We start from the raw sequence: 25,844 nt of genomic DNA on the forward strand, positions 1-25,844 counted from the left end.
CCCATTCTATCTATCTATAAAATATTTGCAATAAGTAGAAAGACAATTAACACACGAACCATTTGTTCATATTCTCGTCCCGTTGTTTCAACGTGTCGACTGAATCACTTGAATCACGGGTCACCGCCTATCGAAAATGAATCCGAGTGCGTCGGATTTCATTCAAAACGACCACTAGCGCGTATCCACACCGGTGTAAAATTTCCCTTTAAAGTATGTTCACAGTTGACGCTTTAGTGGGTAAAGCACTCCCGGGTCAGTGGAGGGTCAAGGAAAAAGCAATTCCATTTACCTGAGATCATTACGCGCGTCTCGAATCGCACTGTTGCTCATGCGTACGGAAGATTAGCAGTCTAGCCGTGTTGATCACGACCACCCATGACTAAGTTTACGAGTTTTCTTAGCGGCTTTTACAGCTTAGTATACTGACCCTTGAAGAGGCGGGATTTGGACGAAAGAAGACCAGGGCTGGGTGCACAGCAAGGTAAGTCTATTCGAGCTGTTTACCAAAGCGGTGAACCTCTTTGTGAAGAATGTAAAGCGCTCTTTCAAACCATGGCAAAGTCTGACGGGTACCTTGCAATGTCAAGGAAATTAAAGCGAGTGTATCGAGATTGCTTTCAATTTCTATAACCACTTGTTAATTTAAGAAAAGGGAGATATATTTTCTCTGATTTACTTTTTGAAAACGTGTGAGTCATGCCCACGAATAAGCCAATAAGTGGTACTCGAAAACGATTGTAATAGTGATTCCAGTTTTGTCTACACCGTGTCGGGTTCTTTCATTCTATTGATAAGTTAAATAACGCGAAAGATAAATTTCTTAGTTTGTTTATCATGAACGCAAAGGTTGTTTTCAACAAGCTTTCTTTGTCTTTTGAAATTTGTTTTCTCTTTTAGCAAATCGCCAGTGTTCGTACATCACGTCAGATCTCAACATCAGAACAGTTGAACGGGTACCGAAGATTTTAACGCCGTGGTCGTTTCCAAAAATTTAAAATGACAGAAAAGTGAAAAGCAGCCAGCAAACCACTGGCAAGATTAAATTTGAACTGTCACACTTAAGGATTTATCCGTCACAGACTCGAGAGTTAGACCTACCTTGTACATCACGATAAACGGATGATCACAGCCAAGTATTGTTCGCCGGATAGATTTATATTTTAATCAGGTGACAAGTTGGAAAATTTATCCACACTCAAAAGTTATAAAAACACCTTGTACAGCATGGTGAACCGGCACCAAACGAAAGAACTGTCAGCCTGAATGTCAACGATTTGGTCTCGTACTAGAATATTAATCATTAGGTACAACAGATACTCGCTGTCGATCTCCAAAATTTTGTTAACTGATTTTTGAAAATGTCATCGCTACATTGGCGTTCATTGGGACAAATAATTTTGATTTTCCCTAATTTGTCTCATTCGCCCAAATATTGTTATAAATAATGTCACTTTTGACCACAAGAATTAGTCGAACTTCAGCACCAGCTCCTTCGATGCCACCCACTGGGTAGGCCCCGCGCAAATGAGCGCTCTTTGTAAAGGCTGATTTAGAGGTATCAATTTAGCGGCCCGATTCGCAGGTTAAATCGCATGCTTCAATTTACACGTTACAAATCGTCGGCCGATTTCTTTTTGTGTCGGTGTAGCGCGGGGTTAATGTGGGCCTGATAACAAAAACTGGCTGTAGCTCTGCCAAAGATTTTTATAAATCGGGTAGATTTTCGTCCGCTAATTCATTTTCCTTCGCCGAGTTGGGGCCAAATCGACTCGATTAATCGCTACGTGTAAAAGAAGACAATTTAACGTAAAATTCATTTAAAATAGCAGACAGACAGGTTTTCTGGGCATCAGAATCGAAGTGTAAATAATAAAGTCAGTATTTTTGCCCCTGCTCAGGGAATTATAACAGAATCATTGGCCTCAAACATTTAGTTTAAATTTAAGGATTGTAATGAAAAAACGCTCTTAGATATTTTCAAAGAAAATTACACGGTGGATGCCCCTTGGCGGGTTCAGCCGGTTCTTTTGTTCGTTCAGTCACCTTCAAGGCGCAGCCAAGTATGCTGTTTAAGTTCTTACGGATTATTAAATTCCCTGTTGTTAAAAACCTGGAAAACTACGTGACAATTACAAGCGTTGGAAAATTGGGTTCGGGTGAGTCACGTTAACGCAAAGATAAACTGGAAAAAAACCCGACCAATTGCACTGATTATGGAGAGAGGTCTGGAAAACCGTGAAAGAGAAAAACACTCAGGGGCTCAACTGATCAATCGTAAGTTTATTTTGCATCACTACTTGCAGATACAGTGTGAATGTCCCCAGAAATTCTAAAAATTTCTGAAAAAAAAAGCGTATTTCGGTTTTACCCATTTGCAGTAAACTCAGCAATTTCTAAATCGAATTGAATTCGTTTTACCTAATTTGAAAAGTAGTCCAGTTTATAGACTTCAACTGATTTCACATATCGATCAAAATCAAGAGAGGATGCAAAACGGATCAATAATCATAATATATAGCCATCCTCAGAAATAACTCAAGTTAAATAGATGAAGTAGATGACTGAAAAAAGTAGCTCTGGAGCAAAGAATCTCTGGAGAAAAGATCCCCCTCTTTAAATATTTTCTTTTTATTTTCTGCCAATTTGTCAATGTTGCATCTTTGGACACTGCAAGTCAAACCATTCAAATAGACAATAGGATAAGGCGGCTAGTTTCGAAAGAAACTGTGTTGCTGCGTAGGTCAACAGAGTTGATAAGGTAATTTAGTCACCGTAAAGAAGATTCAAGTGCTGATGTTAGCCCATCGTCAAGCTAATCTCTGACGAGGGGCTAACGCTCGCAACGTCAGCACTCGAATCTCTGTACGGTTGCTAAATATACCTTTTCAACTTTGTTGACTGATGAAACCAAACAAATAGACAATAGTCGAGCAATCAGTACAAGTGGGAACAATTGAACATTTTTTGTTACTTTTTAAGAAACCAAAAGTGTGCTTAGAAGCAAAATAACGCTGGTGTAATGAACCTTAACGGACCTTCAAATTTTGAATGTGTAAATTTTGAATTTTTCTTTCCGCCGCATGGAGAGGTGATCAACTGAAGAGTGCACATGGAATCTAAAAAACAAACATTCTATTGATCTTATTCTAGCAGTAGTTTATTTAACGACAAGGGCTCACCGCGCAATTCTGTTTCCATGCTTTAAAAATAACATATGAAGTAACAAAAACAGTCAAAGAATCGCTAATTTTTCCTACAGGGTCCAGGAATGGTCACGTGAAGGAGATAATTTTTTTCCATAGCCAAAAGCTATAAACCGTTTGCAAGTGACGTACTCGCGCCAACGCCTCCCTCTCTAAATTGATAACCTGGAGGGCTTTAGGGAAAAATGTTTTCTTTTACCAGTACAGTTAGTTATTTTAAATATATCCAAAATTCGTCTGTCTGGCTTGGCATCTGGTTGAAATTTTTTCTTTAATGCCTCCTAGTAACAGCTCAGTTTTTAACAACCGCGCCAGCCGTTTATTCGACGAAATATTTCATGTGGTATATTTAACAATTATTCCACGAGCGCGCGTTGGATATGAGATGATAGATAGCCAACGAGGCGCAAAGCGCCGAGTTGACTATAATCATCTCATATCCAACAAACGCGAGTGGAATAATTGTTTTATTAAAAACAATCAAGAAATATTGTAAGTTATGGCTGGTTTCGCTTAGCAAGAACAACCAGAAGACCATTTAATGATCCCTATCCTCGGGCATGGTATAATAGCTCATATACCATGGCCGCTAAGCCAATCAAATCCCTCGAGTTGCATTATACAATGATCCATTTTTTAATAAATCATGTTATTAAAAACTGGATCATTGTATAATGCAATTCCAGGGATTTGATTGGTTTAGCGCCGATGGTATATGAGCTATTATACCATGCCCGAGAAAAGGCGACCATTAAATTGTCTTCTGGTTGTTTTTGCAAGGCAAAATCACACGATCCAGCAATATTTCCGGATTGTTTTTAATAAAAAAATTATTCCACTCGCACTTGTTGGATATGAGATGATTATAGCCAACTCGACGCTACGTGCCTCGTTGGCTATCCTTCACACGCGCTCCTGGAATAATTGTCACCATACTCCGTCTGAGTCGTTCTCAATCTCATTTCAATAGCCACGTCATTTGATCAGTTACGAGTGGTTTGGTCCCGCGGGTTTAGTTGATCAGTTACGAGTAGTCCCGTCCCGCGGGTTTAGTACTGTTTTCATAGTTTAGTGCTGTTTCCATAAACTCGATAACAATCGCTTGCAACACTATAAAGAGTACATAGAGATGAATTTAGCACATTTTTATCTCAAACCTGCAACGATAATTTGTATATATTCATTCACGACATGAAAATGATGCTTAGATGTAGGTTATTGGACGGCTACAAGCAAATCTTCATGATTTTGAGGATTTCTTGGTGTTTCAGTCATGTGACTTTATGCAAACAACAAGCTATTTTGAAAACACGAAAATGTCTACCCTGCGTAGTAGGCGTTAGAAAGAGAAAGGGAGGAAGGGAATCGGACTGACGCGACAGGCAAGGGAAGCGCGAAAGCTTCGCGCTTTGCGCGCACTTTCGATGTCGTCTTCTTTTCCCTTTTAGCGCCTGTCACGCATGTTAGAAAATACGTGGAAGCAAAAAAATATGCGGGAAAAGAAGATCTTTCTTTCAGTAGTATGAACGTTAGCATATTACACGGCATTCATGGAAATCAGGCACCATTCATTATTACCATAATTTCGTCTTTATAAATAGTTCTCCATAGGTTTGTTATTAGTATTAGTTAATTTTTAACAATTTTCCTCGTTGCCTGATGATTTTTTAACCGTGAATAAATAAAGTTTTTGTTGACGGTTGTTGTCTTAGCAAGGGTTATTGAAATCCAGAAAGAAAATTGGGTATAACACGCATTTTTCAGAGACAATCAAGAAAACACACGAGCAAAAAACAACAACAAAAACAAATAAAAAAAAATGCCTTACATTGTTACGCGTTTTAACGCTTTTTGGACGAATTATTGTTGCTTAATTATCTCTGAAAGATGCGTGTTACCCACTTTTCTTTTGGATTCCAATATCCCTTGCTAAGGTCTGTTTTTTTTTCGCACAACCATAAACGGTGCAGAAGTAACTCTGTCGCTAAATACAATCTCCTGCTTCAGGCGCTGAGTCAGTTTCTGCATACATGTGATCATTGTTCCGGTCTGGGTTCCACCCACTGCACCAGAGGTGATGAACCTCTATGTCATCGTGCTTCTCCTCGCCATACAGGGACTGGCGTCAAGTTGTTGTGAAGGTAATGAAAAAATTAATTGGTGATACAGAACTGTCCACTTGAAGTTGCTTATTATGTAATGTTAGTTCGTGAAATGAAATAGGGAGCTTTAACAACGACGACGTTGACGACAACGAGAACGTACAAAAAAAATAATAGTAAGAAAAACAAAACAAAACAAAAAACAATAGGCTTAATAATTAAAACAACAACTCTGCACATGCATGAGACATTTTGGTACGTTTCTTTGCCGTCACTGCATTGATAGGACGTTTTATGAAGGACGTAAACACACGACGACGAATTTTCCTTTCTCTTTCTAAACTTGGGTGCGGTCTCCAAAAATTCAACTCCAGGATATTTAAGCTACTTTGACATTTAAAGTGAGTTGGAATAATCGCGACGTTTGAAAAAAACGCGAATTCAGTTTTAACAGTGACGTTTCGCTGCCGTCACCGTCGTCGTTGCTAAAGCTCCCTAACAGGGAGCTTAAGCAACAACGACGACAACGGCAACGAAAACGTCACCCAAAAATATATCCGCTTTATTTCATTTGTGCTACTTCGCGATTATTTCAACTCGTTCAACTTTTACAAAAATGGCGAACTATCCAGGAACGAAATTGGTAGGAGTGGCGTACAAGTTAAGAAAGAAAATGAAAAATTGACCGTCGTGCGTTCACGTTCTCCACAAAAACTTAAATGTAGTTATTTCACGCTGTTGTTTTGCAGAGGACGGCAAAGAAATGTACCAAAATGTAAAACGCACGTGGAGAGCGATTGTTTTTGCTCATTAAACCTATTGTTTTGAGGCGTTGTCGTTGCCGTCGCCGTCGTCGTTTCTTAAGCTCCAAAATATCTAGTCTCCTACGGGCCTCGTATTTCGTCTAAAAAATAAGGGGAGGGGTGGGCGTCTCCCCTAGATAAGTCGCTGATTGATTAGAACTACCTAGTACGGCATTGTAAACAGTTATACCATTGGAAAGTAGCTTTCAAACGAATGGAGACACGTGTCACCCACGAATGTGAAAGATCGCGTCATCGTTTTCCAGATATTACGAATCCTTTGTAATACCGTTACAGACTGTGCATTCGGTGCTCTGGCTTGATATCCAAACATAACAACATAACATGAAACACACATCAAGGAATATTCATACTAAGTGAATCAGCCATATTTTCACATAGGATCACTGTAATGATCTGCTATACGAAAGGAACAAAGTGAACATGTAAACGATATAACGTACTATGTGAAAATATAGTTCACAGGGCAGGACTCAAACCTCGGTCTCCTGCATTCAATTCATACGTGATAACCACTACACCTCTGGCGAACCCACAGTGAAAGCGGGCGAAATAACAGGGCTTATTCTTATTACCTTACTAAAATAACGGAGTCGCCCACTCACATAGCTTGTACATATATCTTGCTTTTAAACGTCTACTTGCTTAACTTCAATATAAACCGCGGCGTATAAGTGACATTCTCGTTAATTTTTTAGCCCAAAGTTCCGACCTCTTTGGCGACAAAGGATCATGGAAGGAGAATGACTGGGATGAGAACAGTGGTAAGGAAAGCCAATCTAACGTTAGATTGCACGAGGCAAAGAGAAAAATCTTTGACCTTTACGGGAATCTAACCCACGATCACCGGATTTGACCGCGGTTCGTTGCCCTACCGATTGAGCAACGAGGCCAGACGGAGCTATACGGGAGCACGTCGTGGGTGATTATGGTAGTAACTGCGGCAATGTGAAGTGTGAAGGGTCAAGTGAATGTGCGCCGCTAGCGCTAAGGACACAAATGATGGATCAGAGAATTAACTCTGCAGTGTATGTTAAGGTGGGCCGGGTTCGCTTGAGCACTTAAACTTACACTGCAGAGTTAATTCATCATATCCATCATTTGCGTCCTTAGTGATAGCGACACAACATTCATTTGTAATCTAACGTCGTTTCTGAGTAATATCTGCGATCACACGAATACAGAAAAAAAGCGATCGTAAGCTATGCATGTGTTTGAACGCAATGCGATCGATATGTGATCACTATACTTGCTACGTTTCATGTTTGCATACTATTGTTAGGCGCACTGACGTTTTTGTCAACGACCGCGGCTATCACGAAATAGGCTGTATGTACATATCGAATGTTTGGTTTATCAACAGAGTTGATAAGTAAAAGTAAATTGGCCAGTGTAAAGGGATTCGAGTGCTAAGGTCTCGAGGGTTAGCCATTCGTCAGAGTTAATCGTTCTACTCCCCACCGACGCAGCACCACAGTTTCTTTAGAAACTTAAGCCCCCTTATTCATGTACATATGTTTTGCAATCATGCAGAATCCTACATGGACGAAACGTTAGCCGTTATTAGAATGAAAACAAACCACTCTTACCGTCACTAAGTCATTTTTCTAGATAGTCGAAGCGAGCTAAACATAAGCTCGATAAGACTGGATCAAGATCCGAGAAACAGAATTCCCCGTTTGTGGTGGCAGGCTCGCTCGCTAAGGGCTTTTTGTTCTTGGCTCACTCGCATGAACATAATGAGTCGCTCACCCGCGTTACAATCTAGAGAGTGGCCTCTGGAAAACTGAAGCAACCCCTGAGTTACCTTTTGAAACATTTTCTCCATAAGCTTCAAGTACAGGAGAAGACGACGAGTTCACTGGATTTACCTCTGGTTCGAGTGCAAACGATCAAAGGCATGATGGCGAAAACTACCGGACGCTTCCGAGAATCTCACGAAAATATTCGAAGCAAAGATTCGTTACATCGGGTGACGGCGAGGATAAGGGTGGTTCCAGAGAGGATGATGGGAGGGACTCAAAGTCGCACAAGGATAAAGACCAAGGAAGCGCCAATGATGAATTTGATCCCAGTATCAATCTTGCAAAAAGTGAGTATGTTCCCGAACGAAAATCACCTCTTTGAACAATAAGCAGTCATACCTAGTGAACGAAGCACCCCTTGGACCATATTCAAGTGTTAAAGTATTATTGGGTGAGGGAGGGGTTAAAGGAGTTCGCTTATAAAACTTTTAAAATGCAGTTAAACGTGTGGTAACTGGCAGTTTTTCAATCCACGGAAGCTGGTCCCCGTTTTAACTGTCAAGTGAAGACGCTTTTAGAGATTAGCTCTTTTAAGCAGTCGCGGTCGCCTTCAACAAAGTACCAAAACCTAAACTAAAACTAAGCTAAATCACTTCATTTAAGTCTTAATGTACACTCTCAGATCGAATTGGAATTTAAAAATGTTGGGTTTTGAGGAGAGGGGAAAACCGGAACCATCCCGAGAAAAACCTCTCGGAGCAAGGATGAAAACCAACAACAAACTTAACCCACATTTGACGCCGAGAGTGGGGGGTCGAACATGGGTCACATTGGTGAGAGGCGAGTGTTCTCACCACTGCGCCATCCCTGCTCCCCAACGAGAATTTTAATTGTTTTAATTACGGGGATGAGTGGCCAATACAGATACAGTGTTACAGTCCGCTCTTTGTGTGCTCAGGGTACATCGCGGAGCGGGTAGAGAGAGACACTCTGAGTTGACGGAGGCAACCCGAGAATGTAGGGACCAACCTTGCCTCGTACCAGTGACCCTTCTGAATCTTATGACCGAAAGTACGACGGGCTAACCACTACAGCCCCTAACATCCACAGAATCAGAGCACTAAAATGCATTAGTTCAATTTATATTAAGAGAACTTAATTTTCAAGCTCATCGGTCAATTGGTAGTAAGCCATTCCCTGAAACTGACAGCTTAACACTAGTTGCAATGTATGTTGCTGGATGTTGCCTTAGGAGAGGTGTTCACATACCGGTGGTATCTATTAGGGAGGGTTTGACTGCAGTATAGCTGCATTTACCATTGTTTATACACAATGTTTTATGTCCTATCTATTTTTTCCAGACTTGGTAGTGACACTAACACAGTTAAAATAATAATAATAATAATAATAATAATAATAATAATAATAATAATAATAATAATAATAATAATAATAATAACAATAATATAATAATAATAATAATAATAATAATAATAATAATAATAATAATAATAATAATAATGCTTTGTTTATAGTGGAAATGCACTTAGCTACCCAAAGCTAGTTTACAGGCATTCCACTCAGAACTAACGGGAAACAAATAATAATCAAATCGAACATAACATGTTAAAAATCCCAACTGGTAGGAGGCAAACCAGCTGGCTATTTACAAGCGTGGCCGAAGCGAGACTTGAACCCGGGACCTCCGGATTTCAGGTCCGGCGCCCTTACCACTGGGCCACGCCGCATCACCAATAGCTGTAGGTTCGTGGCTGCATTACCCTCCCCCACCAAAAAAGGTTGAACCCGTCACCGGTGACCATATCCCCTACTCTTTCCAAACAGTGGGTTCGTTAACGTCCCCTATAAATTTATATGGGGAGGTGAAGGGGGCAAGGAAAATGGGTCTGAGACAAGGCCTTGTGCACAACCACTATGATCTTATGATCCTACCAAGTTTTTAACTGAGACCTCCTTGGTGGCCGGCTTGAGCTTGAACCCATGATCTCCGCCTTAGCAAGACAGTACTCTCCCAACTGAGCCAACCGCGCGGCGGCGATCAGTTGGTTGGACAAGTTTAAAGAGATACTGAAAAAATGATTTCTCTATTTTGCCTTTATGATATTTAGTTGGTGATGCTATAGACATAATGAAGAAGTTAAAGAAAGGTATGAATGTAATGAAATAAATAGGTACATTTTTTTTATTTTTGTTGATTATTTTCCTGTTTTATTTTCCAAAATAAATGGCAAGTAGATAAAATGGTTAAGTTTATGTTTTCAGAGCCGATCTCCGTAGTTTCACTTCATTTCATTTATTTGTTTTCTACACTCCTACTACTAATACACAAGTATTAGATAATTACAAATTAAAGCTGTTCAAAGCTGTGTGTCTGGTGCTCGTGTAACGTTGTAGCTTTTCTTATAAAGTTAACAAAAACGTGTTTCTTTGTTTCTTTCTATTTTCTCAGCCAAATCAGATCAGGAGTTAGCAAAAAAACTTAAGTCAGGTAAGATATGTAAAATCCTTCCAGATTGTGTGTTTTATTTGATCTTGGAAACCCCTTTAGACTCAAAGCATTATTGCCTGCATATAAAGTCGCTGATAAAGCTAAAAAATCTAAGAAATAATAATAAGACAGCTAAAATTAACAAGTTGTAACACAGACATTTCTCCTTTTTATAACTTAGGCCCGGAGAGCCTAGGCGTTGCTTTCAAAACGTTTGAACAACTTAGTGGCCTTTGGATTTCCGTTATGCATAGAATATGGAGAGTTTGGAAGGCTAAAGGTACGTTGGATTTTCGTTGAATTCATCCAATAAGAATCGACAGCAATACTTATCTTACCGACTAGTCAATACTAACATTTATTTGACGGTTAAACAGTAGTACAAAAAGTCAGCTTCTTTATCGGACAGATATGCAGGCAATAATGCATAATGATGCCTGAAATCTTCTTAAAGAACACATGTTAGAAACCGTGGGGGGACTCAGGTACATTTGTGATGGGGAGGTACGAATGAGGCAAAGTTGTTAGGAAAGCAAAAAGTCCCAAAAAGTATAAAGGCCCAGAACGTAACCCCAAAGTCCTTGATCTTCTAAGCGTAACACCCTAACAAGCGCTTGCCAAGATCTTTCCTCCTAAGAAAAGCTAACCAGAAATCTGATATAACCCCAATCTCTAACTTAAGACCCAGGGAAGGTCTTAGCACCTACTAGTCATTCATATACGTGAGAACACGCCCCTCCAACTTCACCCTCCACCACCGGCTAGAACGTTGAGAGAAAAAAACTATGACACTGCACAACATAGACATCAAAAGTGTTCAGAGCCGTAAGACCAGGTTGGCATTGACTTGGCTCAGAGGTAACGAAAAGTTGATGCTCTTCAAACATACCTTTGTACATGTCAATGCAACATGTGACAGCACCTACCTTTGATAATGATGAAAGTCACAAAAATTCAAAGCCTTGGCTAAACTAACCTTGACCAACTTTGACTTCTGTTGATGGCTAGGCAAAGACGGCCTCTTCCACCTTGGACATGTACCAATTGCAAGAATGAGCATCAAAGACAATTTTTTTTGCGGCTTGAGAAGTACGGTGTACATAATAGCACCTGTTAGTATATGTCAACAGGTACCAACAGCTATTAAAAAAAAACCATCATATCGTTTCCTGAGTTAGTTAAATTGAGGCGACGAACATGAGGCCCTCCAGTATCCAAACTCAATTGTAGATCATACGACTCATTCAGATCAAAGAACCAGTGTGAGATTGAGAACAACTACTTCTTTTGAATCAGTACTGTACATCTTCCTGGAGTTCAAAGCGGTCAAATTCAAAAGGTTATATCATTTTCAGCTTCCCACGCCTTGAAATTGTTATCGTTGTCAACGTCAGGTGCCCATGACCAGGAGCCTCTTGAGTCAACCCTTTCCAGAGTAGATTTATTTTTAGAACTGCTGACGTATGACAATTTAGTCGCGATTACTCTTCTTTGATTGGGTATTTGAGCTCGAGAAAGCGTTGACTCCAAGGCTTAGGGTTGGCTCCAAGGCTTCCAGAGTAGATTTATTTTTAGAACTGCTGACGTATGACAATTTAATTGCGATTACTCTTCTTTGATTGGGTATTTGAGCTCGAGAAAGAGTTGACTCCAAGGCTTAGTATGAGGGATACACGATGGTCACGGACCCCCTGCAAGCGTTTAAAACCGTCAAATTGAAAAACAATCAATGCGAAAAGTATCGCGAGAAATTCCGGTCCAGTTTCCAAAAACGGCTGTAAGTGTTGGCTTTATTGAGAGTGGTGGACTGGACTTTATGCCTGTATTTTCTTTGCTAAATGTTGGTGGGAACTGCGCACTTGGCTCCCTTCTCTACTGATCACCAACTGGGAGGTGAGAGAACAAAGGGAAGGAGACTTGTTCTAATCCACAGTAATACTCAAAACACTTGCTGGCACTACGATCTTGAAGTTTTTGTTTGTTCATTTATTAAGGTAGATTGTTAAGGAAAGGATCTCATAAAGGTTTTTGCCATTTCTCTCTCACAAAGGAGCCAGAGTGGTGATGCATTCGATTGTCGATAGTTTGATCAACAACACTGGAAGAGCGATAAATAAAAAATTGGGAGATTTCCTCAGTAATAATACAGGTTGGTTAACAGAAACATCTGTCTTATAATTAAAAAATTGATCTTTTTAATTGTTTCTGTGGCCATCTCGCTTAAATTCAAGAAAGCGTTTTTGGAAACATGAATTGGAGTTAGATGATCATAACTCGCCTGATAACTGGCATTTTTTAGTACTGACTAAAGATATCGATTCTGCGACAACTGACTTAGATATCATGCTCTAGGTTTAAATAATATAACATAAAGCCCTTTAAAATGCTAGAATGTGAGTTATAAACAGTAATCAGATAAGACAGACTACTGATAACCCGATTTAACTTAAGACAAGTCAGTTAAAGAGCCCTAGTCAGCCACACCTTTGTTCATGTTTATATGCGAGAGCTTGGCTATTATATTTTATTCGGAGCATGTCGAAATGGACGAAATCACTGTGAAACTACTGAAGATAATGAAACATACTTTCAGGAACACAACTTACAGTAAAGCAATAAGATTTCGCTTCACCATGCAATGTTAATAATTTCGATGGCATCGAAAATGGCGGAGTCTGACTAGGGTCCTTTAAATTGCTTCTTTAAAATTCCACTGTAGACCGAACTACTTCCTAATAGAGAAGATAATGGTATTCCACAACTTTGGTACGGTCACTGAAAAAGATGTATCTCTATATAATATTAAGGTTAATAACAATACAGGCTGGTATTAAAATTTGGTTGATAATAATTAACGGTGAAAGGAAAGTTCCTTGGAGATGGGTGAATCCTCGGATAGGATTGATATAAAAATAAACATCAAAAAGTGTCAAAAATGGTTTTGAAAGAAACACAGACGTTTCGGGTAAATAACCCTTCTCAGAAGGGTTATATACCCGAAACGTCTGTGTTTCTTTCAAAACCATTTTTGATATTAAGGTTGCTTGTTGGTACATTAACTAACAATTTGCTAGACGCAAATCTGAGAAAACGTTTAGATGACATGTAAAATTTTTGGGAAAAAATTCTGAGCCCTCAGCAGGAATCGAACTCACGACCATCCAGTTACTAGTCTGGATGCTCTAACCACTGAGCTATGGGTGACTCATATGGTGAACTGCTTTTTTCTTCTTTTAATGCATAGTTGTGGAGCCAACTGAGGATGGCATTGGGTCTGCAACATTGAATGACGAAGGTTCAACAAAACCAGAAAAAGTTCACCTCTCAAATAATACCCACAATCAAACAGGTAAACTCTTTAAATAAAAAAAAATCTTTATGAATTATAACCAAAATTATAACCTTCGGGGTCATTATGTTAAAGTTCTTCTAGATTTGACAAACTAGAAATCTGTTACGTTAGTTTTCAGCAAAACGACTGGCTACATTACATAAACTCATAAGTCATCATAGTTGAATTTCCCCTTCATATATATTTCTAGACATTCCAGTGCAGAAAGGGAGCATCGATTTTATTAAAAATGTCTCCAACAAGGCAGAGGCGAAGCCGAAAAAGACAGGGCATACAGTCGAAAGTAAGTTCACAATAAAGAGCTACCTCAGAATGTAACCGAATGCATTCTTTACTCTAGAGAAAAATAGGAAAATCTGAATTTGGACTAATTAACTAGTGTGATTCCTTCGCACTAGTACAATTAGTTTCGAATTACGAGACAATTCAAAGGTTAGAAGAACTTAAAAATGCTATTAAGTACGTCAAAAAGGGAAAACACATTTACTCCCTAGCTATTTCACTTTCAGATGAAATCTTGGTTTGCTGGCGTACCCGTCAATCAGTTGAAAGAATTTTTAAAGATCCCCAAGCCAAACCTCAATTCTGGAACTAAAAGTACAAAAGAACTCGTGTTGTTTGGTTGATGTTTCAGGTTTTCATCTCCCTTGTGTTGCATATAGAGTCCATTTACAATCATTATCCGGTGAACATGTAACCGAAAGCGGTCTACAAATAATGCAGGCTTAACGCATTTGTTTTAATCAAAATATGCCTTAATTTTTAGCAAGAGATAATAGAGATCTTCTCAGAAAAGCTCTTTTAAAAGGTTAAGGGACAATTGTTAGTGGGAATAATGAGTATCGCCGTTAGGCTTGTTACCACTTAAAATCCCAACAAATCCTAGGGTAGGATATCAAGTAAAAAACAATAAATATTTATTGCAGCGTGCAGACCTCTTTTATTTCTTTTGCTTCAGACGGAAAGCAAACGAAATGGAAGACATGAGGCTACAAAAAATGTTGCAGTATCCTGGAGGAGAAGTTGGGGGGGGGGGGGGGAGTGGGAATACTAGAAACATATTCTAATTTCAATCTGTTTTAATCTACAGCTGTGGAAGATGCCGTGGAGGAAGTAAAGGATTCGTCCAATAATAAAACCATCAACAAGTCAATCCCGGCGCAAATGTCCATTGAGGCTTCTGAACAAAGGAAAAATTTTAGCCGAGTGGGAAAGGAAACTTCATTGGGCAGCAGAAATAGGAATATGACCACAAAAAGAGAAAAGAATTCTGAAACTGGTTATTCAACCTCACCAAATGTCTCAGTCAAAAAATCTGCACCATCTTTACCAAAGGAAACAGACCATTTTCCAATAACTAGCCAAGAAATGGAGGTTAAGAAGTACACAGAAGAGACTAACAACTCTTCTTTGGGTAATGCAAGAAAAAAATTGGAAAGAAACCTTGACAGACAAAGGGCGCAGCAAAACATGCGTGACTCAGAGAGGACACAACAGGTTTCTCAAAACCTGGATAAGCATGTTGTAGAAGGAAATCAAGCTAATGCCACACAGGTGTCAGCTCGCAACCGAACTGAACTCAATTATGAGTCCCCGAAAGCAACTCCGAATGTGCGGGACACTTCAAGGGGCCTGTACTCAAATTCAATTAAGCAACCTGATGATAAAACACGACGTCTCCATGAGACTAAAAACGGAGACAATATACCACTGAACATGAATGTCCCCCTCAAAAAAATCGTAAAAGTTAAGGAACCAAACAAGGTAAACAACACGGTTGAGAAATCTAAACAGTTGGAAAAAGTGAAAATAAACTTTATGGAAAAGAATAAGAGGTCTCATGTGAAGCAGAACGACAGCCACATTTTTCGGATTGGCGATTTGAACGCTCAAAGGAAATCTCAATCACTCGAAAATGAATCAAATTCTAAAACTGATTTAGAAGAAAAGCCAGTGACGATGTCTCAATCAGATCAATTATCTTGGAACGGTAATGAAGGCACAGATGTGTTGGACAAAGTAGTTTTGGGCCTTGATAAAACGGATGCCATATCGAAGAGCTCAAAGGATGAACAAATTGTTCAAAAGGATAGAGAGCACTTTCATAACGAAGCATTTGAAAGCAGTTCTAGAAACTCGTCAACTTCTACAGCCAAGAGCGCTTCGGAGGAGATATTTGTGCATTTGAATGGAAACCAGAAAACATCAAAAGACAATAAATCCAATAATACTTCTGAGAGGATAGTTGTGCGTTTGAATGGAAAACAGGAAGCATCAAAAGACAATAAAACTAATAATTCCTCCGAGAGGACAGTTGTACACTTCAGTGGAAAACGAGAGGCATCAAAAGGCAATAAAATGAATAGAACCTCTGAGAGAACAGTTGCACACTTGAGTGAAAAACAGGTGGCATCAAAAAACATAAAATCTAATAGAACCTCTGACAGGATAGCTGTGCACTTCAATGGAAGGCAGAAGGCATCAAAAGGTAATAAAACGAATAGAACCTCTGAGAGAATAGTCGTGCACTTGAATGGAAAACAGGAGGCATCAAAAAACAATAAAACCAGTAATACCTCTTACAGCCGGATAGTTGCACACTTGAATGAAAAGCAGGTGGCATCAAAAGACATAAAAACTAATAGAACCTCTGAGAGGATAGCTGTGCACGTCAATGGAAGGCAAGAGGCATCAAAAGACAATAAAACGAATAGAAACTCTGAGAGAATAGTCGTTCACTTGAATGGAAAACAGGAGGCATCAAAAAACAATAAAACCAGTAATACCTCTGAGAGCCGGATAGTTGCACACTTCAATGAAAAGCAGGTAGCATCAAAAGACATAAAATCTAATAGAACCTCTGGGAAGATAGTTGTACACTTCCATGGAAAGCAAGAGGCATCAAAAGGCAATAAAACGAATAGAGCCTCTGAGGGGATAGTTGTGCACTTCAATGGAAAACAGGAGGAATCAAAAAAGAATAAAACGAATGTTTTCGTCAACGTTGGAAGTATGCTAGCAAATGGAAATGGCGACCAGCGTACCAATGCTACCAGTGACTCCAGTGAAAAGGATAAAATTGCTACAGAAAAGTTTAGCATTAAAAGAAGTCATATCAACGAAACTCAAAGAGACACTGGAAAGGAGCTAATGGTCGATTCTGATAATGCCAAGAGTCCGCACGTTGGAAGTGATCATGATCAAACAGAAAATAATGTTAACAATTCAGTCAAATTGTTGGGAAAAGATAAAAAGAATACAAAAGTACAAGAAAAGAAGATTGGCAAAATATTGGATAATTCAAGTAATGTTCTAAATTATCCTGCTCTTGTTGCAAAGGTGAAAACGCTAAATGATCATTCGTCAAAGAAAAAGGCGCTTGATAATAATGAAGAAACCAGTCACAAGTCGGAGCGTTCTAAAACATCTGTTGGCAACATTGTTGGAAAAGAGAAAGCCAATCCTACAAAAGTACATGTGGAATTTCAAAATTTACAGAAAAGCATAGGAGGTAGCCACGAAGGGCCGTTGAAAGGTGTGTAGGTGATAGATATATGTTACCTTTAGGTTCTTATAATGGTCTGAATATGTTCCAGACCGTTGCCATGACGACGAAGCCCTCCATGGAGAAGAAATGTTTTTTTTTGTGGTTCGATTGGTATCTTGAATGATTAGGAGAATAAAACGAGGTAACTAGAAAGTGAACGGAGGAAAAAATGAATCACAACAGCTACAACAACAAAACAAAAACGATTTTGCGAGAGAAAATGTGATGCTTTGTTTTAAGCCTGGTGCATAAATGATAAAGGTTTCTATCTTTAGTGACACAGGCATACTCGGAAAAAGGAAATCCTAGTTCTCCCAATAGGAGTGGAACCTATCACCTTCCGAATACCGGTACCTGTTCGGATGCTCTACCACTGAGCTGTAGGGGACTCGTGAGAACTAGTTTATTAAACCGCTAGCCGTCATGTGACAAACATCCTGCATGCTGCTAGGATCGTAATGTCCATGAGTGGTATATGTGAAAAAAATGTGAGGTTATGTTGTGAGCCTGGTGAGTAAATGATAGAGTTTTTTTCAGTCAGTGAAACCCCTGTCAGGAGAAATCGGATTTCTTTTCTCCGAGCATGCTTGTAAAAATATACTTCTGTTAATGTAAATATATATTGATATCATAACAACTTTCTTTTGACATATCTTCAATCTTCGCTACATTCACTCCACATGTTGTCTGTCATTTGCACTACATGACTTACTCACTTCCATTTTTTCCATCCATTAAAGAAATTCATAACTTTAGTGGAACAATGCTCATCAGTTTACCCTGCATTGATATTTGGCTACTTCTCAGTTTTTCACATATTTTTTCGTCAATTGCAGATAAACCAGAAACAAAAGCCTTAGAAGGTAAAAGCAACACAGCACTCAAAGCTAGTTCGAATAATATCAAGGCAGCAAGGAATTATTCCACCTCTTCGTTAATCCCCAATCAGTCTACGTCGGTCAATTCCGCAATTCCAGCCAAAACGAACTCTCGCCGTCATCCTAAAGAAAAGCCAGATCCACCAAAAAGATCAATTCATACCGGTAGAAAAGAACAGGAAAACCTTCCTGTTGAGTCAACATCAAATCGTAAAGAGAAGCGAAAAAAATCAAACATTGTTAGAAAGCTTGTAACAAAAGGTGCAGGAAGTGCAGAAAAACAAGCCGCGGATATTGATGTGGAACACAGCTCAGGGAGTGGGATGTTGCAAGAGACGGACAGCAACATAAGACATGATACAGAAAGTGACAATTCAATGGGTTCAGGAAACGGAAATGGTAATCCACACGGTGGAAGTGGCATGTCACGTGATTCAGAGCGTCATACAATAAACGGTCAATCAAGTGGGACGACAAATGATTCAAAAGGAGAATTGACAGCAAAAGGTGACTTCAAAAATAAACAAAAAGGTGATAGGATACAAAGGACGAAGAAAAGCCCGACACATAACCCAGCAGATGACTTGAAACACCGTTCAGATAGTGAAGTGACACAAAAGCCAAAAGATGTTGTGATAGTTGTCCCACGAATTGATGTGAAACATAATTCAGAGAGCGTCTCAGACAAGCCATCTAAAATCATCAGAATCTCAAAAGACTCCTCAAGGCAGGATCCTGAGTCTGATATACTACCAAGTTATCATCTGAAGGTCTCGTCTAGACGATCTCCTAAAAAGTCAACCCAAGGAGACTTGCATGACGTTACGCACGACAGCATTGCACACACAGCTCACGGAAAGAATGGTAAATTGTCTTTTCCCAAAGTTTGATTTTGAGAGCTTCCTCTGTAGAAGAACAGTATGTATTCCATGCTAAGAAGCTAAGAGGCACATTCAGACTCCTCTCTATCATGCACTCTAAAATACTATGATAAGCTTTGTGAAAGTTGCATTTGTGCGCTCCACCACTTAAGATGTACAGCAATGTTTTGGTCTCCAGATTCCCTTTCCTTTTATTCTCATGGTTTTTCGTTGAGTATTGTTTCGTTGTTAATGTTGATGCTATTGTTGTTGTCGTACTTTTTTTTCTGCTATTGTTTTATCTGGCGTTGTTATGTTTTCTTTTACTTTGACGTACAGGTCAGAGAACAGGTACCGTTACATTTTCTCCGATATTTTCACCAATATTTTTTTTGTGTCCAGTGCACGTCAAAAAGTGGAAAACGTCACCAAAAGCCAAAAGTGCTACCCATGTCATAGCGAGAAAGAAAGAAGAAGAGCAGCCACAAAGTAAAAATATTTTGGGACGCCATATTGCAAGACAAGGTACACAAAAGTTTGAAACTATGTAACATATGACAAAATTGGTCTTTATCTCAAATGTTGATAAATCCCTCATGCCTGTAACATTCTTGTATGGTAACGATTTTAATATCAAGTTGATGTTATTTTAGAAATCCCCCTGAAAGATAACAAAGATGAGACGACCAAAATGGAGAATAATTCGTCACGGACTGATGCAAAGCCGATAAATTCGACAAACGGGGATAAAAAGTCGTCTAAACCTCAACAAGGTAAGGAAATGATGAAGAATAACGGCATAATTTGTTATAGGGTGTTCAGTTAAAGGTATCTAAAAGAATTACATAAACGGTGAAAACAATACTCTTGCTTTAAACGCAAAAAGGCAGAGGTTAACCTCAAAGGCGATTTTCGTTCAAGTTAGCTTATCCAAATCGATTTGAAGTCCCCAAACGTAGGGTTTTATAGACAAAATTCTAAAAAGTTGGAGCAACCAGAAAAACGTTTTTGATGCGAGGAGACAACCAGCAACAAACTCAACTCACGTTTGATTTCAGAGCACTGAACTACTGGAAAAAACTCTTGCTGAGCTAGGTTGTTGACTAGGTTCATGGCGTCCGTTTGAAATGACTACTAGCAACTAAATGAGAAGAAAGTGTCTAAGTTGACAGGCTAGAAGATCGACTTTTCTTTATCTTAAATGATACGACCGACTCCTTCATCTTACATGATACAGTAAGAAGTCACTGAAACTAACATCCACAAATCATGTTAACTGACAGTTGAGGTATTGACGTCTCGCACTCCTCCCACTTCACTTCTTACGACGTCCAACGACGATAACACATACAGCATCAAGGAGATCGTGCAAGGTACTGACTGAAGTCCACGTTCAATCTTTAGGACCTCATCTACTAGCTGAGTAGTCCAAACTACCTTGTAACCATGAATGAATGAATGAATGAATGAATGAATGAATGAATGAATGAATGAATGTTTATTTCCCATAATACTATAGAAGTTTTAAGTCAAGTCCCCCGTTGGTCCAACTTACATATATATTAAGCTAAATTAACCAGGATATCAGGTTTGGCGTACATACTAAATTATACAAAAAAACAGTTATTATGAAATGTGAAAAAAAAGTATACATGTTTACGCCCATATCATGATAACTATAGGAACAAGGAATTGCTTCATTTTTGGAAACAATTATAGACCGTCAAAGAACGCTTTGTTCCTAGAGGAGTTCAACTCCATGCATTAACTATCTATGAACCATTGAAGAGTATTTTCCACGGTTAGTTGATTACCCGGTATTAAAACTAGGGACTTGAGTGTTTGTATACAGAAGTCAACAAAATAAACAGCACCATAGAAAACAACGGTTTGATAGCTTGCTTTTGTATGGTCACACTCTAGGGCCTATTTCGCACGTCAGAACTACTTTATACAGGATAATAAAGAGTACCACGTTTAATGTATCACACTACGTTAAAGCTTACATTGAATGGTCACGCTGTGGTCACTTATTAAGTTCCTGTTACACGAGCAATTTTACCTGCAACTTGCAATGCAACGCCATTTCGATGCACGTTGCAGACTAAATTGCATGCTCAGGACCTCTTCTCCGCAAAAAGCCTGAAAATGAAATTGCGCTGCAGTTTTCACGAACGTTGTGAGATGCATTGTTGTGTGTAACATGTTTGAAGCAACATGTACTGCAATGTTCCTGTGCGTCACTCACCAGATTGAAAGACAAAATGTAGCTTGTGTAAGAGCTCCTTAAGGTTACACCAATGTTTGGCAAATGACTCAAAGTTTAACAATTTGTCGATAGTACTTAATACGGTGAGATTGTAAACCTACAGGCGTATATTTAGCGGCCACTGTAAATCAGTGTCAAGTAGGACTTTGGAGGGAGGAGGCATAACTTTCGTAATGACAATTGGAAGACTGATTTTTAAATATATGTCTTCGTCTTCGTTCTCAGGGTCAGGTCTCACTAATCATGGGTATCGGCAAGATGAGCAGAAAATTCACAGCTTGGAGAAGAAGGTTTTCAAGCTCGAAAACGAGGTCACCGTGCTAGAAACAGCAATGGCAGACCTGGCAAAAAGACTTTTGGTGGTTGAACAGAAATCAGGTATGATTGAAAGAAGTGCTAGAATGTGAATTTCAATAACTTGAAACTCATAACCGACTCGTGTTGGATTTTGTTTTTGTTGCAGAACACCCTTTACCAACTATGCCAACCATTATTCATCCTCAAAAGGAAGTCACACCTCTTCCTCAAGATACAATTCACAGCCAACAACAAACCACTGTGTACGTAGGTAAAGACATGACCGCAACACCTCAAATTCCTGCAACGCAGTACGGGCCGGAGAAGATTGTCATACCAGTTTCCTCACTGTACTCTGGAGGGGCAAGACGTGTAAGCGCACACTCCGCTTCCGTAACTACAGCAGACGATGATCAACAACCAAGAGGTGAGGTTTTTAAAAGAAATTTTCGGAAAATTGCTGGTAACACAGTCAAATAATTTCTATTAACTTGTATTTGAAACTGATGGGGTGTTAAGAATAAAGGTCTTGAACCTTTCAATCAGTGATTGCAACACGTAACCATTCCTGTGTTACTACACTATGACCAGTCTTGAATTAGGAACCTTGTGAACCAAAGGGCCACGATGCAGGTGGCGAAATCTGTCTAACTTATCGAAGGATGTAGATCAGCTGTAAGGGCTCGAAAAATCGCCATCAACATCTGAAGTGGGTTAAAAACATGGAGCAATACGACGAGGATATAAGAACTTGTGTTTGATGAACATGGAGGTGCGGTAGAAGAGGGCTTTAACAACGTCGACGGCAACGACAGCGAAAATGACAATATTAAAATGAATCCGCGTTTGTTCAAACGTCGTCGTGTGTTTACCGGCGTCTTCCAGGAAATTTTACGTCCCAGTCGTGCAGTGACGTCAAAGAAATGTACCAAAAAGTGTAATGGACGTGCAGTGTTGTTTTTTGGTTATTAAGCTTATTGCTCTTTTGACGTTCTCGTTGCCGTCGCCTTCGTCGTTGCTAAAGCTTCCTAGTGAAGCGGCCTTACGATCGGAAGATCAGAGTTTCGGTGGTTTGCTTTGATGGCAGGTTGACTGGACGTTGTCGTGTTTTGTTCTTGGAAACCCTCTCTCTCCACCCGGGTATATGAATGGATTCCAGTAACGAAATGCTAGGATGACCCGTGAAGAACTTGCATCACACACAGGGAAAAGTATTCCTGGTGAAACCCGAAGTGCGACTGAATTTTTTCTTTCATCGATGATGAACGTCGAGAGAGGAAGCCAGTTTACTGATTTGTGCGTCTCTGTTTCAGAAGGTGGACAGTAACTTTCGTAACATTTACGGGTGAGGCGCTTCATCCGCCTGAGAAACCACTGTTTTATAAGCACACCTTTGTAGTTTTTGTCGTCCAGCCCAACCAATTTGTTGAATTTTCTTTCAGCGACTCCATTTGTAGTTGACAATCGTCTCGCAGACAAGTCTCAAGACAGCACACATCTGGCCTTACCTCTTGGAGCCCAATCTGCGCCCACCTCTGAGGCCCACGCTGTAGTGAGACCCATAGTTAACATAATTGTCCCTAACAACAGAGCAGATCTGTTTTCGACAGCAGGTCAGTACGAGTAAAAACAGGCACGCTTTTTCCGGTAATATTTCAGTTATGTTTCTGGTTCAGGAACAATTGAGTACAGTTATTGTAACTCGTCTTGAGTGACTGGCCTCCAAATTTGGGTCGTCCGTTGCCAACGTCGCTTGTGTTAGTGGCTCTACCGCCAAATTTTGCTTTCGCACATGTATAATCCCATCAACTCATATGCAGTTATTTCACTTAACGTTGTTGGATTCTATAAATGCCAATAACTCGGGGGAGTGCTTGCGCAATCTCCCAAGCCAGAGGCTCATGATGAAGTGCTTGATAATAATCCAGATCGTACTGGAATTTGGAAATGTTGGTTTTTGAGGAGATGGGAAAACCGGAATACCCGGGGTAGACCTCTCGGAGCAAGTACGAAAACCAACAACAAACTCAACCCACTGATGACGCCGAGTCCGGGAATCGAACCTGGGCCACATTCGTAGAAGGTGAGTACTCTCATCAGCTACGCCATCTCCGTTCCCCAAAGTCTCACACTTATGCTAGAATACCAAAAGGTAGTATGGTTCGCTGGTTGTCAATCTTTTGTCATTCGGCTGCAATTTCACAGTGTGGGTGAAAATTCCTTAAACAGTCCAAGACTGCTTCTGTGAGTTATTTTCTGTAGGGGTGAGTAGTTGCCGAGTTTGGTAAATTTATTAACAAATCACCCACGTCACCTTGCGGTATGGTCGCGTAGGCTTTCCATAAACGTAAATGAAATCGGCTGTATTCGCGGCCACCCTAAGGATATTTCATTGCGTTTGCTAAAAAGAGATGGTTGCTTTGAGAGACACATTTTTATCAGAAAAGAGATTGAGCTTATCCGCTAGCTAAATTGAATTTGTTTCGAAATACCCTTTGCCTCAAATGCAGAACGTACTGTAATGTTTCCTCGTTATCGAGAACTTTGAATTTCAAGCTCATGAGTCTTATTTTTTAGGTGGTTGTATCCCAAGATGTCAAAATGGCGGACGATGTTTGGAAGGGAACACTTGTAGATGTCCGACCTTTTTCTTGGGGGAGCACTGTGAGAAATTCTCTCTCCGGGACCTACTGGAAAACCCTAACCATGGAGACAGGCCCTACAGAAAGGTCCAAAGCGTAGTCTTATCAGAATCACCGGATCGGCAGGAACTCGGTGAGACTCTACACTTGGATTCAGAATCTCCAGCGCTTGATTATAGGGACATGAACCTGAGTCAGGATATCGAGCGTGATAAAGCTTTTGTTGCAAGGCAACAGCCTATCGAAGTTACGTCGCCTAGTAACCGTGCAAATACTGAAGGTATACCCAGAAGGAGGCAGCTAATTCTCGAAATCTGAGGATTGTATTTTTGGGTGTATAAATGGTATTGATTGCATCAATCTGTAATTTACAGTCCCTACGAAGAGTAGTTTCTCCTGAGTAGTTTTCTTTGTTCACAAAAGAGAAATACCTGAAGCAGGTATTTGTGGTTTTTGATAAAACGTTTACCACGATTCAGAATTTAAATCCAGTTAGGGAGACACTCAGAGGTGGAATAACTGGTATATATACAGTGGTAAAGCTTCAAACAGCAGCGACACCTTTATTACCATTGAAAATAGAGTCCCAAAGTGTCGACGTCACATAAAATAAAATTCATGAAATTATGGGATTTGTTGAGATATCCAGATAGAGAGTGTTAAAAATGCCCCACTTTTTGTCAAGCAGGCATTTTTCATCATGCTCTTCCTGAACATCTTAATAAATCCCATAATTTCAAAAATTCAAATATTTGTGAGGTCACACTTTAGTACTCTATACTCGTCTCGCTGCATGTAAAAATGTATATAGTAGCTGACCAGCACATTCAGTAGGGTTTTATTAATACTCGTGGGAAACGAACATACGGGCAATGGTCTAGACACTATTTCGGCCGTTGCACTGCTGCACTGATGTTGCACTGATGTTGACAACACAGGCTGTTTGATGAGTGAGGAGAAATCGATAGTACGAAAGTTAAGTGTGTATATAGCCCGAAGTTATGTAACTTGTATCTTTGAAGTAGCCCAGTGAGTTTTGGTATTTGATATGGTTATATCGGGAATAGTTTTTGTAATCAATCAATTTGAAAATATTTTAATAAAGTATTTTGTTCTTAATTGCTTGCTTTTTATTTCATTTCCCTGCCAAGTTATATTGCTCTTTTAGTGTGCACTGGCTATTTTTCAGCGACCCTTTACCTTAACTCTCAGGCAGTTGGTCTCAATTGTTGTATACAAACATGGTCCCTGTTTTAGAAACCTTTCCTCACCATTTAACTTCTTGATATCAGCAAGGCTGGAAGTAAAAAACATGAAATTCATATATTTTTTAACTATGGATGAAATAACTGAGATCCACCGGTATTGCAGAGGTCATGGGTTGGAATTCCAATCCAAGCAAGAGTTATTTTTTTGCAGGCTTTCTTTTCGCAGCTGCATGAGTTGTTTTGGGGCCCGATCTCGCTATAGCAGACTGTCAAGACCCCCCAGAGACTAGACTTGCAACCTTAGTCACCCTTCCCCAAGGACAGTTTTTCGTTACTATTATGGGGTGAAATTTTTCCATGTCCTTCGTTTTGTAAAACCACTTTGGCAGACTGTGTTCGCATTAA

The 25,844-nt window shown here is 39.7% G+C and overlaps 1 protein-coding gene across 4 annotated transcripts; it reads left to right on the top strand.

Moving 5' to 3' along the window:
• The first annotated feature begins 353 nt into the window (after positions 1-353).
• LOC146482595 (uncharacterized) lies at positions 354-25,350 on the top strand. Of its 4 annotated transcripts, XM_085107003.1 has the most exons (19): positions 354-484; positions 5,214-5,347; positions 6,831-6,896; positions 7,964-8,224; positions 10,007-10,045; positions 10,348-10,386; positions 10,568-10,666; positions 12,437-12,535; positions 13,631-13,735; positions 13,929-14,021; positions 14,829-17,273; positions 18,122-19,027; positions 19,426-19,548; positions 19,677-19,796; positions 20,307-20,396; positions 21,518-21,670; positions 21,756-22,016; positions 23,032-23,202; positions 24,167-25,350. In XM_085107003.1, the coding sequence occupies exons 2-19, from the start codon at positions 5,284-5,286 to the stop codon at positions 24,547-24,549; spliced, it is 5,517 nt and encodes a 1,838-aa protein (XP_084963129.1). In that variant the 5' UTR covers positions 354-484; positions 5,214-5,283; the 3' UTR covers positions 24,550-25,350. The 4 variants fall into 4 exon arrangements, with proteins under 4 accessions (XP_084963129.1, XP_084963130.1, XP_084963131.1 ...); XM_085107004.1 differs by lacking the exon at positions 20,307-20,396; XM_085107005.1 differs by lacking the exon at positions 13,929-14,021.
• Positions 25,351-25,844: the final 494 nt, after the last annotated feature.

This window comes from Pavona decussata, unplaced genomic scaffold (genome assembly GCF_977016875.1).
Source record: "Pavona decussata unplaced genomic scaffold, jaPavDecu1.1 SCAFFOLD_45, whole genome shotgun sequence".
Lineage (NCBI taxonomy): Eukaryota > Metazoa > Cnidaria > Anthozoa > Scleractinia > Agariciidae > Pavona > Pavona decussata.